The sequence below is a fragment of the Belonocnema kinseyi genome, chromosome 4 (genome assembly GCF_010883055.1).
Source record: "Belonocnema kinseyi isolate 2016_QV_RU_SX_M_011 chromosome 4, B_treatae_v1, whole genome shotgun sequence".
Classification (NCBI taxonomy): domain Eukaryota; kingdom Metazoa; phylum Arthropoda; class Insecta; order Hymenoptera; family Cynipidae; genus Belonocnema; species Belonocnema kinseyi.
The window spans coordinates 17,740,478-17,755,919 of record NC_046660.1 but is presented as its reverse complement, the minus strand read 5'-3'; the positions used below and the strand labels follow the sequence as shown (position 1 = coordinate 17,755,919).

At 25.2% G+C, this 15,442-nt stretch overlaps 1 protein-coding gene across 1 annotated transcript; it reads right to left on the bottom strand.

Moving 5' to 3' along the window:
- Positions 1–6,100: 6,100 nt before the first annotated feature.
- LOC117171862 (histone chaperone asf1) lies at positions 6,101–15,089 on the bottom strand. Its single transcript, XM_033359499.1, has 3 exons — positions 14,783–15,089; positions 14,501–14,616; positions 6,101–7,188 (listed from the first exon to the last, which is right to left on the bottom strand). The coding sequence occupies exons 1-3, from the start codon at positions 14,889–14,891 to the stop codon at positions 6,814–6,816; spliced, it is 600 nt and encodes a 199-aa protein (XP_033215390.1). The 5' UTR covers positions 14,892–15,089; the 3' UTR covers positions 6,101–6,813.
- Between the last annotated feature and the right edge of the window lie 353 nt (positions 15,090–15,442).

The window sequence follows — 15,442 nt, the reverse complement described above, 5'->3', positions numbered from 1 at the left end:
AAAAAAAAAAAACTACAAATTGGCTACTGGAAAAACGTTTTAAAATATAATTGTTACGAGCAGAAACGCCTTTCTTGTACTCGAATCGATCGCCTTATTTCAGTCGTTTTACCAAATACAGTCTAGCCCTGTTGTTTATTGCTAGGATCATATATATTTTAATTACCGACAAGGGATTTTGAGAACGAATAGTCATAAGATTCCAAACACAAATAGAATATCACAAAATCATCAGCAATAATTTCATAGTAGAAAAATTGCCGAGTTATGAAAATGAAGAAAAAAATTAAATACGAGTCAAATTGTTAATAATCAATTAACTAAGTGCACGTAGTACAGTATAAACTGTCAATTTATCGTGTTAAAGCTAACATAACATTTCTAGGCTTAACAAACTTTCACCCGAACTGAAAAATTGTTGTACAATTATCTAATTAAATATTGAGTTTTTCCTCAATTTTTAAGAATTTTCCGTGAGATTGTTAATTTAAGTTATTGTTACTGTGCACTGCATGTTACTGTGGTAAAGTTCTTGGATATTTACAAATTGCAGAAAATTGTACGCCGTTTCAAAACAGGAATATTTGTAGATAGTGTTGATCAATATTATAAATGTAAAATAAGTGTGTTAAAACGAGATATTGTTTCAACTGAGTGTGAAATACAAAAATCTCTCAATTTTATTTTTTAATTAATATTAATTGAGTAAATAATGTACTGATTTTTGTAAGTTATTGAGAAAGGGCCTTGTGTTGAAAATAAAGAATTCCATGTTTGTCACCTGAACTGGAGAAATTAAAAAGGGAATTAAAAATTTGTTTAAGTTTCCTTGTCAAGCATGGATTTCTAGGACATAAACAATGTCTAAACAAAATGAACAATTGAAAACATATGGCTGATAGTGCATGATACGACAGAAAATTTAATCGTTAAAAATGCTGTTGCTAATCGTTGCCTTTCGTTACCTTTATAAAAATGTAAATGATTTGTGTAACAATAAATGTTTCTACATAACTCAAATTTGTTCCTAGTTAATTGAACATATTTAATCATCAGCTAATTTCATGAATTTTAATTTTTCCAAGTTGAATTGGCTATGTTTCATCATATCTATTACGAATTTCAATCTCTTTCTCAATTTATATAAATTTTTCTATTTTCCCGGTCAACTAAAATTAATATATTCATATTTTTCTATAAACGCAAACATTTTAATTGATGACGTTCATTCTAAACATCCTTTAATACAATAGTGCAAAAAATTGCGAAATAAAAAAACTTTGAAATAAATATTTACATTTTCAACTAAAAAATAACAATTTTTTCACAAAAAATGGAATAGTTAAACTTTTATTTGCGAACATTAATTTCAAACAAAAAATAACAGATTTTCAAGAAAATAGTTGAATTTTATACCAAAAAGAGGAACTTTTAATCATAAAGATTAATTTTCAACAAAAAGAGGAATTTCTCTCAAAGTTCATAAATTTTCAAACAACCAGTTTAATTTCTAAATGAAAAAATATCAATTTTCAATCAAAAATAGAATAGTTAAATTTTCTGATAAAAATGTAATTCTTAACAAACGAAATTGATTTTCAGAAAAATAGTTGTATTTTCTGCTGGGGGTTAATTTTTAGTTAAGAAAATTTATTTTCAACAATGTAGTTACACTTTCAGGGTGGCCTTTTTAATCGACGAATTAAATTTCCGATCATTTCCCGGTTCGCAAACATTTTTCACGGTCAATGAAATTCAAATATAAATCCACGTTATCATTTTCAATGCTCTAAATTAAAAAATCAATCAATGTACTTTTAAATGTTCAAAATTATATAATTTTAAGGAATTTTAATCTAGAAAACTTAAATATTGAAACATTGAAAAATTTTTTAACTGAACACTTCTTAAATTATTAATTCAATTATTATCTTTTTAAATAGTTTAAACGTCCTTGGCTAGCTTCAAATTTTTATTTCCAAATCACGGCATCCATTAATTGGATTTTCAACTAAAAAAGTTGAATATTTAACCAAAAATGGAATATTTAAATTTCCAGTTACAAAAAAAAAAATTAATTTTCAACTAAAATGATGAATCTTTAAATTAAATAGCTGAATTTTAAACTAAAAAAAAAGATAAATTTAAGAAAACACTAAAGCTAAATAATTTACACTTGAGGTAATAAAAACTGATTGAAGTTACTAATATTTTTCAATATAAAAAAAATATAAATTCAAGTTATCATTTTCAATGCTCTAAATTTAAAAATCAATCAATGAACTTTATAATTTTCAAAATTATATAATTTTAAGGAATTTTGAGCTAAAAACATTAAATATTGAAACATTGAAAAATGTTTAACTGAACACTTCTTAAATTAGAAATTCAATTATTTTCTTTTTAAATAATTTAAACATCCATGGGAAGCTTCAAAATTTTACTTTAAAATCTTGAAAAGTCGAGAAGATGTTTTAAATTTGTTGTAAACTTAAAATTATTATGGAAATTTTCTCAGAACTTCTAAATAAATGTCAAAATTAATTGAATTTTGTCTACAATTTTCAAACTTAATGTAAAACTTGAAATAATTGCCTAATATAAAACAAAATGTAAATTTTCGCAGATTTTAAACAAAAAAATTAGATTCTTTTCAAGAATTGTGAAAGACTTCAAAAGAATAAAAACATTTTCTTAAAATTCATAGGGGAAATTAAAAATAATTTTTCGTTTTGAAAAATTATTTCAAGAGAATATTTATAAAGTTTCCAAAGACTTAAACAAAATTTTCAAAAAAGATTCTAGAAGATTTTAAGAAAACTTTCTCAAATTTGCATGATAATTTTTAATATTTTTAAAACTCCTACATATCTCTTAAAATTATTCAAATTTTTTCTACCAATGTTCATTTGTAAATTATACATCAAAATTAAAAAAATTCACTTATAAATTAAGAATTTTTCAAATACAACAATTAAAAATGTAATTTTCAAAGTTTAAAGGCTCTTCGAAATTTTAATTATTCCAGAACAATTCAGTTAAAAATTCTTTACTTTTAAATATTTTATTTCAATTTACTTGTCTTAAATAAAAATTCAAATATTGCTAAATATTCAATAATTAATCTTTTTTTTAATTAAAAATTTCAAGTCGAATGGTTTAAAAATTGAATATTTTCGACTAAAACAATATTTTAAATGTAATAAAAACCTTTAATTAAGAATATATTATTGTGAATTTATTTCTAAATTAAAAATAGTTTATAAAGTTTTAGTCACACCTTCACATTTGTTTAATGACTAACTTTCAAATTGTAACCGTATAAGTTTTAACGTTCAAATCTGAAAATTCTTAAATTTTGAAATGATTTAAAATCGTTCAAATCGTTTTGTTCACTTTTTATTACTTAAAGTACAGATGAATTTAAAAAAATTATTTATTTATTACATAAAAATGTTTTTTATCCAAAATTTTCAACATCGAAGACTTTTATTTTTTATTTGTTCAAATCTTTAACAAAGCATTCAAAAATTCTTTAAATTAAAAATGTAAGCTCAAAAATAAAAATTCTAAATCGAAAATGTTTAAAGTAAAAAATTTTGAATTACGCATTGTATACTTGCACATTGCACAATTAAAAAACATAAAGATTCAACTAATTATTTAAAAACTGTTGAAATCGAACGTGGAGAGATTTTTCTACTAAAAATTTGTAAAATTCCCGGAAAAAAATGCACTGTCATTTCCCGGTTTCAAAAAATTCCGGTTCAACGGGAATTAAAAAAAAAACTTAAAAACTCTTCAAATCTTTGAAACCCTACTAACTTCTAGCCAAAGAAGTGACTAATGACTACAAAACAACTTGAAATTAATTTAGAGGCGATTAGAGGTAACCGGGAAGAATTCGATGAAATTCATAAAAATTGAAGATGAATTACAAAAAAAATAAAATGAATTATAACAATTTAAAAATATGAAGAAAACTTTAAAGAAATCGATAAAATGCCGAGGAATTCAAGGTGAGGTTCACAGATTTAGGATCTATTGAATAGAAACTTTAAAAATTCAAAAACATCCATTGAATTAAATATAATTGAGTAAATTTAGAAGAATTCAACTAAATTAAAAACATTCCAAAAGAATTTTAAAAAATTGAGGATAAATTTTTTAAAAACTTTAAATCTCTTCAAATGAATTGGAAAATTGTTTAAATCCAAAAAAAATGTGATAGATTCAGGGTGGCCGTTTTAAACAAAGAGAAAATTTTCCAGTCATTTCCCGATTCGGAAACATTTTTCACAGTCAAAGAAATTTAAAAAATCAAACTATATTTTAATCATGTTTCCATTTAAAGTAATAAACAACAAATTTAAGCAAATACCTACAGCCGAATTAAAAACAAAATGTCGATATTTTCAGATTTCAAACTAAAAATTTAGCATTTTTTTAAGAATTGTGAAAGACTTTAAAAGAATAAAAAAAAATTTCTTAAGATTCTTAGGAAAATTGAAAATGTTTTTTCACTTCGAAAAATTATTGTAACAGAAAGATTAAGAAAATTTTAAGAGATTAAAAAAATTATCAAAGAAGAACCTGGAAGATTTTAATTATATTTTTTTAATTTGCCGAATTTTGGAAGAATTGTAGGAAAAATTCGATTAGTTTAATCCTATATTTAGAATTTCTGAAAAAAAATGTTAAAAAACTCAATTTAAATTACTTGAAATCATTTCAATTTTTTAATTAACAATTCAGTTTAAAAATGTTTTCTTTTAAATATTTGTTTTCAATATTTACTCGTCTTAAATGTACAGTGAAATATTGCTAAATATGAAATACTTCTTTTTTCCCCACATTAAGAAATTTCAAATTAAATGGGGTTAAAAGTTACATAATTTACATTCAAACAATATTTTAAATTTAATAAAAACATTTAATTACGACTATATTATTATGGTGTTATTTTTAAATTGAAAAAAGTAAAACGCACGTTTACATTTTTTAATGGTTAAAAAAATTAATAGAAACAATATATGAATAAATTTATTTATTAAATTAAATATAAAAAATAATATAAAGGAAGAAGTGAGACTCTAAATTAAAAATATTTTATTAATCAATAATTTTTGTATAAAAAAAATCGTCGATTTTAAAAGATTCTGCATTTTTAAATTCTTTAAATTAAAATATATGCTTAAAAATTAAAATGGACAATTTTTTAAGAGAAAGATTTTTAAATTAAGCATTCTAAACTGAATGATATAATAATTTATGAAAATCAGTTTAACAAATTATTTAAAAAGCGGTTAAAATCAAAGTGGGACAAAATTTTTATTCTAAAATTTTTGTAAAATTCCCGGTCAAAAAATAAATTCACTGTCATTTCCCGGTCTCATAAAAAATTGAGTAAGTTTTAAATAAGTTCAGAAAAATGAAAAGAGAATTTAAAAGAATTCAGGATGAATTCCAAATTAATTGAAAAAAATGCAAATCTTTCAAAATCTCATTAAATTACATAAATTAATTTCATATGTCTTTATAATCTTTTGAAATGCCCTAAAATATTTCAAATCCTTTAAAATCTTTTCAAATCCCTTGACATTTCCTAAAATTCTTGAAAACGCTAAGTATTTGAAATAATAAGTAACAATATTTCAATTCCTTTGATCAATTTACCAACTGATCCTCAGGATTATTTAAATAAAAATGTTATTATAAAATTATGGGCTGCACAAAGGGTAACGTAGGGACCATATCTTGAAAATAGGATACTTTAGGGACCTTAACTGAATATAGGGTACATTGGGGGACATAGGGACCAGTCTCCGAGGCCTGCTGACATTCCCGAACTTTCTGGAATATCTAAAATATTTTCGAAAAAATATATGAAACAATTATAATATATATTTGTTTAAAAAATAAATTCTGAGCATATTCTCGACAGAATTCGCTCAACATAAATTCTCGGGCATTTAAAAACTCTAATAAAGAGTGTCCAATAGAAGCCCTGTAATAATAATTTAAAAAAAAAAAAAAAAAAAGAAAAACATTTCCTGAAATTAAAGTGCGGGATATAAAAAAGAAAAACCACCATTTTATCTAAATAGAAAACATATGTAATTATCGCGTTTCAGTATCTTTATAATATATATATGTACACGTTGGCGAATAGTATTTCAAATTACGCTGCATACAGTTTCACGAAACCAAATACTAGTTTTTTTTAACTACAGCTGGAAAAAAAAAAACACATCACCATATGCAATTAAAGTTCTCTGTGAAGTCTCAAAACGAAAATGCCAAACTTCACACAAACACACACGCACACACAAGACTTTCAACTTTAAAGAATCGAAATATTAACAAGATTTGAATTTTTAAAATACTAACATCCGTGTTATTTCCCAGTTAGAACGCGAAAGATCCAAGTCGAGGAGCTAATTTATGCACATGTATTAAATAATTTAATGATTTTAATGAATTGGCTAATCGATCTCGTCATACTATCTTACCGTACCTTTTTTTCTTAAACATCTAAATTGTATTATAAAACTAATATTTTTATATTAAGTATGGATACTAGTTCATGCACACGAGACTTGCGACCCCTCCCCCTCCTCCTCCTCCCCCCGCCAGCCAGTTTAGAGTCGAACGAAACGATGAACAAAGAAGAAAAAAAAAAGAAAAAGAAAAAGAAGGAAGAAAGTCGACTACATTTTACCTCCAAGAATTATCGTGTGTCCATTGCAAGTGAATTTTGAAAAACATAAAAAATTCACCAAAAATCTCGGAAAATAATACCTCAAAACTTCTTCACATCACTTCCATGCTATTTTGTGTGTTTTCTGTGAAACTTAAAGAAGTCGATGGCACATCCTCAGTTGTATCATCAATAATGGCGTGGGCCTCCATCGCTTCAGCCACACTGTTTGCATTGGGACTTGTGCTGTCGTCCCAGTTAATTTTGAATCGGGTGACACGAGGTTTATCCCCGAGGATGTTTCGTTGCACTTTGTCGAATTGGGGCTGGGGAGGTGGATTTTCTCGCAGTTCCGCGTCCGTGTATTCGTTGTTGATAAAGTAACCGACACGGACAAACTCGTGGCCCCGGTAGGAACATGTGAGGAGGACTACAGTTACACCCAATGCATCATTCACTGGAATTCGTCCCACGTTTGGTGGATCTGCCTGCAAAACAAGGAAAAATCCTATTCCTTAGATTGACCTACATTGGGCCGTACCTTGCTTGACACACTTGGGTACAGTACACCCCAGCATATTTCCCAGTTAATTTTGTGCACTTAAACTCGATAGAATCGGATATACAACGCCATCTGGTATTAGTTGGAGAGTAGTACTATGTCCTACAGCTGCTGGCGTCACATTTAGAATGCCAGTACGTTCTTAGTGTTTATCTGAAATCGGCTGGGATTATCCGTACCCCAGTGTCTCAAGTAAGGTTGAGCATATTGACTTGGAGTTGCTGTTTTTTTTCGGCGAATTTGAGTATAAGTGAACAAAACAGTAAGTATGATACCTGATTTCATGCTGTCATTTTTTTTTTACAATATCTAATACGGTATTTGACATTTTAGATGGCTTATAATTTACGCTCTGCACGCATATGCGACGATTGCGTAGGAAACTGAAGATTGGTATAATTGTAATTGTTCGTTTGTCAGTTTCAATGTTTTTTTCCTTTTTATAATTTTCAGGTCAAATTTATAACATTTAAGGTGGCTTGGGCGCTTTTTAAAAAAATCACAGGCAGTTCTGAAAATTTGATATTATCGAAAGAAAATATACTAGATCACTTTGCAGAAAAGAAATACTAAGGTTGACGATGAAATTATCGAAAAAAACGCTATTAAAAAGTTGTGATTTTAACATGTAGTCTTATGGGAGGGCTCAACAGAATGAGGTAATACTCTTGAACAAAATCACGAACTTTTATAAATCAATGTTATCCGAGTGCCTTAAAATAAAAGGAATCGATTAGTACCATAATAAAGGGGGGTTGACGATGTCATTGGTGAAAAATTTCAATGAAAAACTTCAAATATTGTACAATAGCTGTGACTATCTGAGGCATATCATATCATATCATATGTTTCTGTCATTTTTTTGGTCGTTTTCTACTTTTTTATTAAGATGACATTATAATATGCGTATATCAATAAAATTCAAATAAAGACTGTTCGCATGATAGATAGCCCCCACAGTGCCCCCCACATTGTACGGCACCAAACGCCCAAGCCACCTTAAGCAAATAGAAATAAAGATTTGATGTTTTTCAATTGAAATAAAACAATGTTTTATTTCCACGAAATTCCTCCATTCAATTTCCAAAATAAATACCTTTTTGGAAGGACCACTAATATTTTTTTTCTTATACCTCAAAATCTTGAACAAATTCACTTAACTTTTTAGCGATTTTTATCAAAAATTGGAAAAGTTGTGATTTTTTTTCTCGCAAAAATTTTTTTTGGTATACTTAAATTAATTTCTTTTTATGAGATTCATATTTCATTGGAAAGTAAGATCAAAAGAAGCTATACAAAAATTAGCAGGTCAAAATACACAAACGTTAAGTTTTTATAACAGTTTTTCGGCTTGGGTATAAAAAACCCCAATGTGTCAAGTACGTCACACAGCGGAAGTGCGTCAAGTAAGGGTTAAGAAATATGTAGACGTTTTGAAAAGATTCAAACTTAATATAAAACTTAAAATGATAGCCTAATATAAAACAAAATGTAGATTGAAAAATTATTTTACGAGAATATTTAAAAAGTTTTTCAAATATTTAAACAAAATTTGCAAAAAAGATCTTAAAAGATTTTAAGCCTAGCCTGTTTTACTTTATCATTAACTTCCAAATACCAACATTTTCATCTTGTAATACTTTTGATATAAAATCTTGTATGACAAATTTAAAATTTTCAAATTTGTTTTGAACAAATAAATGTCTTTTCTAGTATAAAATATGAATTTTCCAACAAAAAATATAACTTTTCAGCAAAAAAAAATAATTTTCCACGAAACTGATGCATTTTTAACCAACAAAAATGAAATTTCAACACAAAAAAATTATTGAATTATTAAAAACAGCAGAATTCTCAACTAAAAAACGGCTTTTCAACCAAACAGTTAAATTTTCAAACAAAATCATAAGCCTTCATTCAAGCAAATTAACAAACAAAAATTGTTGACAATGCAGTTTAACTTTTACCCAAGTAGTTGAATTTTCAATTAAATAAGATTATATTTTAACAAAATAGTTTAAATTTCAACAAAAATTATTAATTTTCAACTAAAAATATAAATATAAAAAAAAAATGATTTCTTAACAAACAGATTCAAGCAAATCATTCAAATAAAACAGTTGAATACTCAATAAAAGAAGAATTTTTAACCAAAAAGTTACATTTTCATTTTAAAAAATGGAGTTTCTGCTACAAATGATGTAATTTTAAATAAAAAAAGATAAATTTACAAAAAATAGTCTAGAAGAATGACTTTTTACCGAAAGAAAAAACTGTTCAGAAAAATAATTGAAATTTCTGTTAAAAAAGATTTCAGTTGACGTTTTACGATCAAAATATGAATTTTTTTAACAAAAATAATTTTCTAAGAAATTGTGGAGTTCTCTAGAAAGTGGTTGCATTTTTATCCAAAAAAAGATGAAATTTCTTTTAAAACAAACGAATTTTTATTTAAAAACAAATTCAGAAAAAGAAATGAATTTTCGGTTAAAAAAGATTTCAGTTGACTTTTTACGATCAAAAATGAATTTTTAATCCAAATATTACCTGAAATACTTAAGTTTTCCACCAAAAAACTTAATTTCCTACAAAAGAATACAATTTTTCAACAAATTAACTGGATTTTTAACCAACTACTTGAATTTTAAATTAAATACAAATTCTGAACCAAACAGTTAAATTTTCAACTAAAAAAAATTTAACAGAAATTGGAACAGTTACATTTTCAGTTAAAAAAATTAATTTTCAGCTGAAATAGTTGAATTTTATACCAAAAAGATGAGTTTTCAACTGAAATAGTAGAATTTTCAACCAAGCCAAAAAATAAATTTTTATAAAAAAGATCAATTATCAGCCAAAAATGAAATAAGTAAGTTTCAAGTTGAAAAAATTAATATCTAAACAAAAAACAACAACGTATTTTCAACTAAAAAAGATATTTTTTCAACCAAAAATTGAATAATTAAATTTTCTAGTAAAAAAATAAATGTTCTACCAAAGAGAAGATTTTTTAAAATAAAATTATGGAATAATGAATTGGATAATAGTTACATTTTCAGGAAAAAAAATTTAACAAAAAAGGAAAAATTCTCAAAAAAATAGTTAAATTTTCGGCAAAAAAATTCATTTTCATCCAAAGAAAAAATCATTTTTCAATCAAATAACTCATTTTTCAACCAGTGAAATGAACTTTTAATTAAAATGATGTATCGTCAGCCAAAAAAATTAGTTTCTAACAAAAAAATTTAACTTTACAACCAGTAATTTTATTTATAACCGAAAAGATGATTTTTCAACTAAACTGATAAATATTTAACTGAAATACTTGAATTTTTAGCCGATAAAAGATCATTTTCTACAAAAAACCGATTCTTTCTTGAACAAAATACTTGATTCTTCAAGGAAATCATTGAATTTTCAATTAAAAAATACAATTTTTCAACCAAATTGTTGAATTTTTAACTAGAAAAGAGCAACTTTTAATAAAAAATGTGAGAGTTAAATTTTCAGTAGGAGAAAAATAATTTCCAACCAAACTGATGAATCTTCAACTGGAATAGGTGAATTTTGTACCTAAAAACATTTTCTACACAAAAATACGAATTTTCCACAAATTAAATAAAGTTTCGAATAAATAGTTTAATTTTTTAATTAAAAATATCAGCTCTCAACGAAATAGTTGAATTTTCATTCAAAAAATATTTTTTTATTCAATTAAAAATTCAACTGCTCCATTTTTGGTTGAAAAATTATACTTTTCAGTTGAAAATGTAGGTTTTTTTTATTGGAAATTTGATTTTTTGTTGTTAAAAATGAATTCTTTAACTGAAAATTGATCTTGTTTAGTTATTAATCAAACTTTTTGAATGAAAATCTATGTCTTTAATTGAAATTTTTTTTCTTGAAACTAATTTTTTTACTTGATCATTGAACTATTTCATTTTTAATTTGAAAGCATATCTTTTTAGTTAGCAATTAATTTCTTCAGTTGCAACATAAACTATTTTGTTGTAAATTCGTATTTTAAGCATAATAAAAGTGATTTCTTTGGTTGGATATTTAATTATTTTTTTGAAAATCAATAAAGATGAATTCTCGACAAAATTTTTAACAAATTGTTGAATTTTCAAGTCAAAACGTTACACTTTCACCAAAAAATTAATTTTTCGCAAGGAAAAAGTAAATTCTCAACTAAAACTTAAAATTTCAACAAAGAATGAAAACTGACGCGTCACGCCTTTTTTGAAATATCTTAGCGGAAAACCACGTAGTTTGACCACGGAAACCCCCCTCCAAGATTTTGAAACGAATAGTAGAATTTTCCACCAAAAAAAAATAATTTTCAAATAAAAGAGGCGAATTTTTAAGACAAAAAAATTTGTTTATGGAACAAAATAAAAGGATTTTTAAATTTAAAAAAAATCATTCAGCAGATAGTTGAATTTTCAACCGAGAAAGATGAATTTCCAATCAAAAATATGACTTTTTAAGAAAATCGTTGAATTTTCCACCAAATAAATTTGCAATCAAATAGTAACATTTTCCACACAAAAAAATAATTTTCGTATCATACAGGCGTTTTTGTAATCGTTTATTCGATTTTTTAACTAAAAAAGATCAATGTTCAAAAAAGCAAGACGTGTTTTGAATAAAATATTACAATTTTTAACCAAAAAAGATGAATTTTTAACAAAAGAATATCTTTTTAAACAAATCATTAAATTTCCCCCAAAATAATTCGATTTTCAATCAAATATTTGAATTTTCCATCAAAAATATAATCCTGGACTTTTCAATTGAAAATAATTAACTTTCAAACATAAAAGATGAATTCTCAATCCACAAAGACGAATGTTTAACAAAACAGTTAAATTTTTGACAAAAAAAAAAAGATTATTTTTAAAAAAACGTAGAATTTCCCACAAAACAATTATATTTTGAAATAAATATTTAGTAGAATTTTGCAATAAAAATAATTTTCAAATAAGAGAAAAATTTTTAACAAAAAAGTGGAATTTGTTACACAATAGTTGAATTTTCAAGACAAAAAAAAAACGATTCCAAAAGATAGTTGAAGTTTGGATAAATAACGACTTTTTGAGAAAATCGTTGAATTTTTAACAAAATTAAATTTTTAACTAAACATCAGGATTTTCCACATCAAAAAATTATTTTTAAACAAAATGAGCAAATTTTTGACAAAATAGTTGAATTTTCAAACAAAGTAGATGATTTTTCTACCCAAAAAAGAGGAATGTTCAACTAAACAGTTGAATTTTCAATAAAATGATTAAATGTTCTACCAAATATTAGAATTTGTATCCAAAAGAGATCAATTTTTAAATCCAAAAAGACGAATATTCATCAAACAGTTAAGTTTTCGACAAAAAATATGACTTTTAAAAAAATCTTTGGATTTTTAATAAAATAATTGAATTTTTCTACAAAATTGTAGGATTTTAAACCCAAACAAATATTTTTTTAAGCAAATCAAACATATTTTTTAATCAAATACTTTAACTTTCAAGCCAAACAAAATTAATCTTTCAGAAGGCAGTTTAATTTTTAAACAAAAAGATGATTTTTCAACCGAAAAATATGAATTTTAATCATTAATTTTCAATAAAATAATTACATTTTTAACAAAAAAGTGGTAATCACAATAAAATAGTTGAATTTTAAACGAAATAATATTATATATTTAAAATTATATATTTAAAATATTTCAGCAGATAGTTTAATTTTCAATCCATAAAGATTGTTTAACAAAACAGTTGAATTTTCGACAAAGTATTTAAAAAAATAGTTGAATATTTAAAAAACAATTACATTTTGATCCAAATATGTAAAAGGATTTTGCAATAAAAATTAATTTTCAAACAAAAAATACGAATGTTTTATTAAAAAAGTGGAATTTGTAACAAAATAGTTTAATTTTCTAGATAAAAAGAAGAATTTTTCAAAGGATAATTGAAAATCGTTAAATTTTCAATAAAATAATTAAATTTTTTAACAAATAATACGATTTCCCATCCCAAAAAGAAATTAATTTTAAACAAAACAAACGTATTACTAACAAAATAGTTGAATTTTAAAGCCAATAGGTGAATCTTTCGAAATAAATTTGAATTTTCGACCAAAAAGATCCTTTTTCTATCCAATAAGAAGAATTTTTATAAAACAATTAAATTTTGGACAAGAAATATGACTTTTTAAAGAATCGTTGAATTTTCAAACAAAATAATCAGCTACTGAACTAAATAGTAGAATTTTCCACCAAAAATTAATTTTCAAACAAAAGGAACGAAATTTTAATAAAAAATGTCGCATTTATAACAAAATAGTTGAATTTGCAACCAAAATGAATTTTTAATACAAAAACATTATTGCTTAACAAAACAGTTGAATTTTAAGCAAAAAATGTCGAATTTTGCAATCATAAATTAATTTTCAACAGAGATGAATTTTTAACAAAAAAGTGGAATTTGCAACAAAATAGTTTAATTTTCAAGACAAAAAGGCTAATATTTCAAAAGACAATTTAAAATTACTAATTTTTTAATAAGTTAAAGACAGTTAACTATTTTTTTTTTTTTAATAAAAAATAATAAAAAATAAAATCGATTTTATTTTTAAGATTTTAAATATTTTTAGCTTAATAGTAAATATATTGATATTACAAATTTAAAGTTTCGATAAAAAATTACTTTTTAAGAAAATCGTTAAATTTTAAATAAAATAATTAAAATTTGAATCAAATAGTAAGTTTTTCCATAAACAAAACATTTTAAAACTAAACATATTTATAATAAAATAGATGAATTTTCAACAAAAATAGATGCGTTTTTGATTAAAAAAAAAAGAAGGTTTAACAAAACAGTTGAATTTTCAATTTAAAAAATATACAAATTATCATAAAACATTTTGCACATCAAAATATTACCTTTTGGAAAATTATTGAATTTTCAACAAAATCAAGTAATAAGAATTTCTTAATTAATAATTAAGTATTGGAATTTTCCACCAAAAATTAATTTTCAAACAAAAGAGACGATTTTTCAACAAAACAGTAAAATAAAATAAAAAAGGTGAAGTTTCTTTAAAATATGGAGATAAAGAGGAATTTAAAAAAAGAGGGTAACAGAAGGAAAATTCCGAAAATAGCCTTGCCAAATCTACAGCCTTGCACGAAAAAAAGTCCTAAAACCGTGAACACTCTAAATATTTAAAGTTCTTACTTGAAAAACAAACATATGCCTTCCTTCAGGAATAGGACCGACGTAGATGGTGTCCAAGACTTGGTCAAATTCCTCGGATTCTGCACTCCCAACATAAATCATCTTCCACTCGAGATCTGAAAATGACGTGTAAAAATCGCATGGCGTTAGCACTTTATCACTTAAATCGACAACAGGTACAACAATAACCTCTCAATCACAAAAATCGGAATTCTCAAACAAAACTTGTAAAGTACGCGGCACCGAAAATTGAAGGTGAGTCTTTTTGTAAACTTAAATTACCTTCTTTGAGTTCCTCGATGCATTCGAAGGTGACTTCGAATTGAAACGGGTTCAAAAACGGCGACGGATTGTCGAGAACAGCCACATTCGCCAACTGCACTTTAGCCATGATAATTTGTTGATCAAAGATCAAACAATAAATAAAGCGTTTCTAGGATTTGAGAATTTTATCCGACGGAAACGATCACTGCTGAGTTTCGGTGAAGAAGAGCTTCAGCCACCGCCAATTTCTGCCTCTTTGGAGTATTGACAAAGAATTATTTTACGGATAAACAATTTATTCGCGGGAATACGATGACGGTTTGGCGGCAAATGAACTGAAAACCGATATGAAACCCGATGTTTCCGGTGTGGTTCGTTTGCCAAACTTGTAGATGTCGCTAGCAAATTTCCCGGGAAAATTTAAAATTGGTTTATCTAGGAGCAATTTTGATTGATATAAAGATTATTCGACGAGTATTTAGAGTCAATTTGAGACCGATTATACACTCTTCTATAAGATCATTATAAAATACAATAAAATAAAGTGAATTAAAATCGAGCCTACATTTTAAAAGAACCTCTTCTTTTAACCCATTTTTATTTTTTACCGCCACTAGCGCCATGAAATAAATCATATATGGAAAGTTTATCAAGTCCTTCACTTAATTTTTGTTTAAA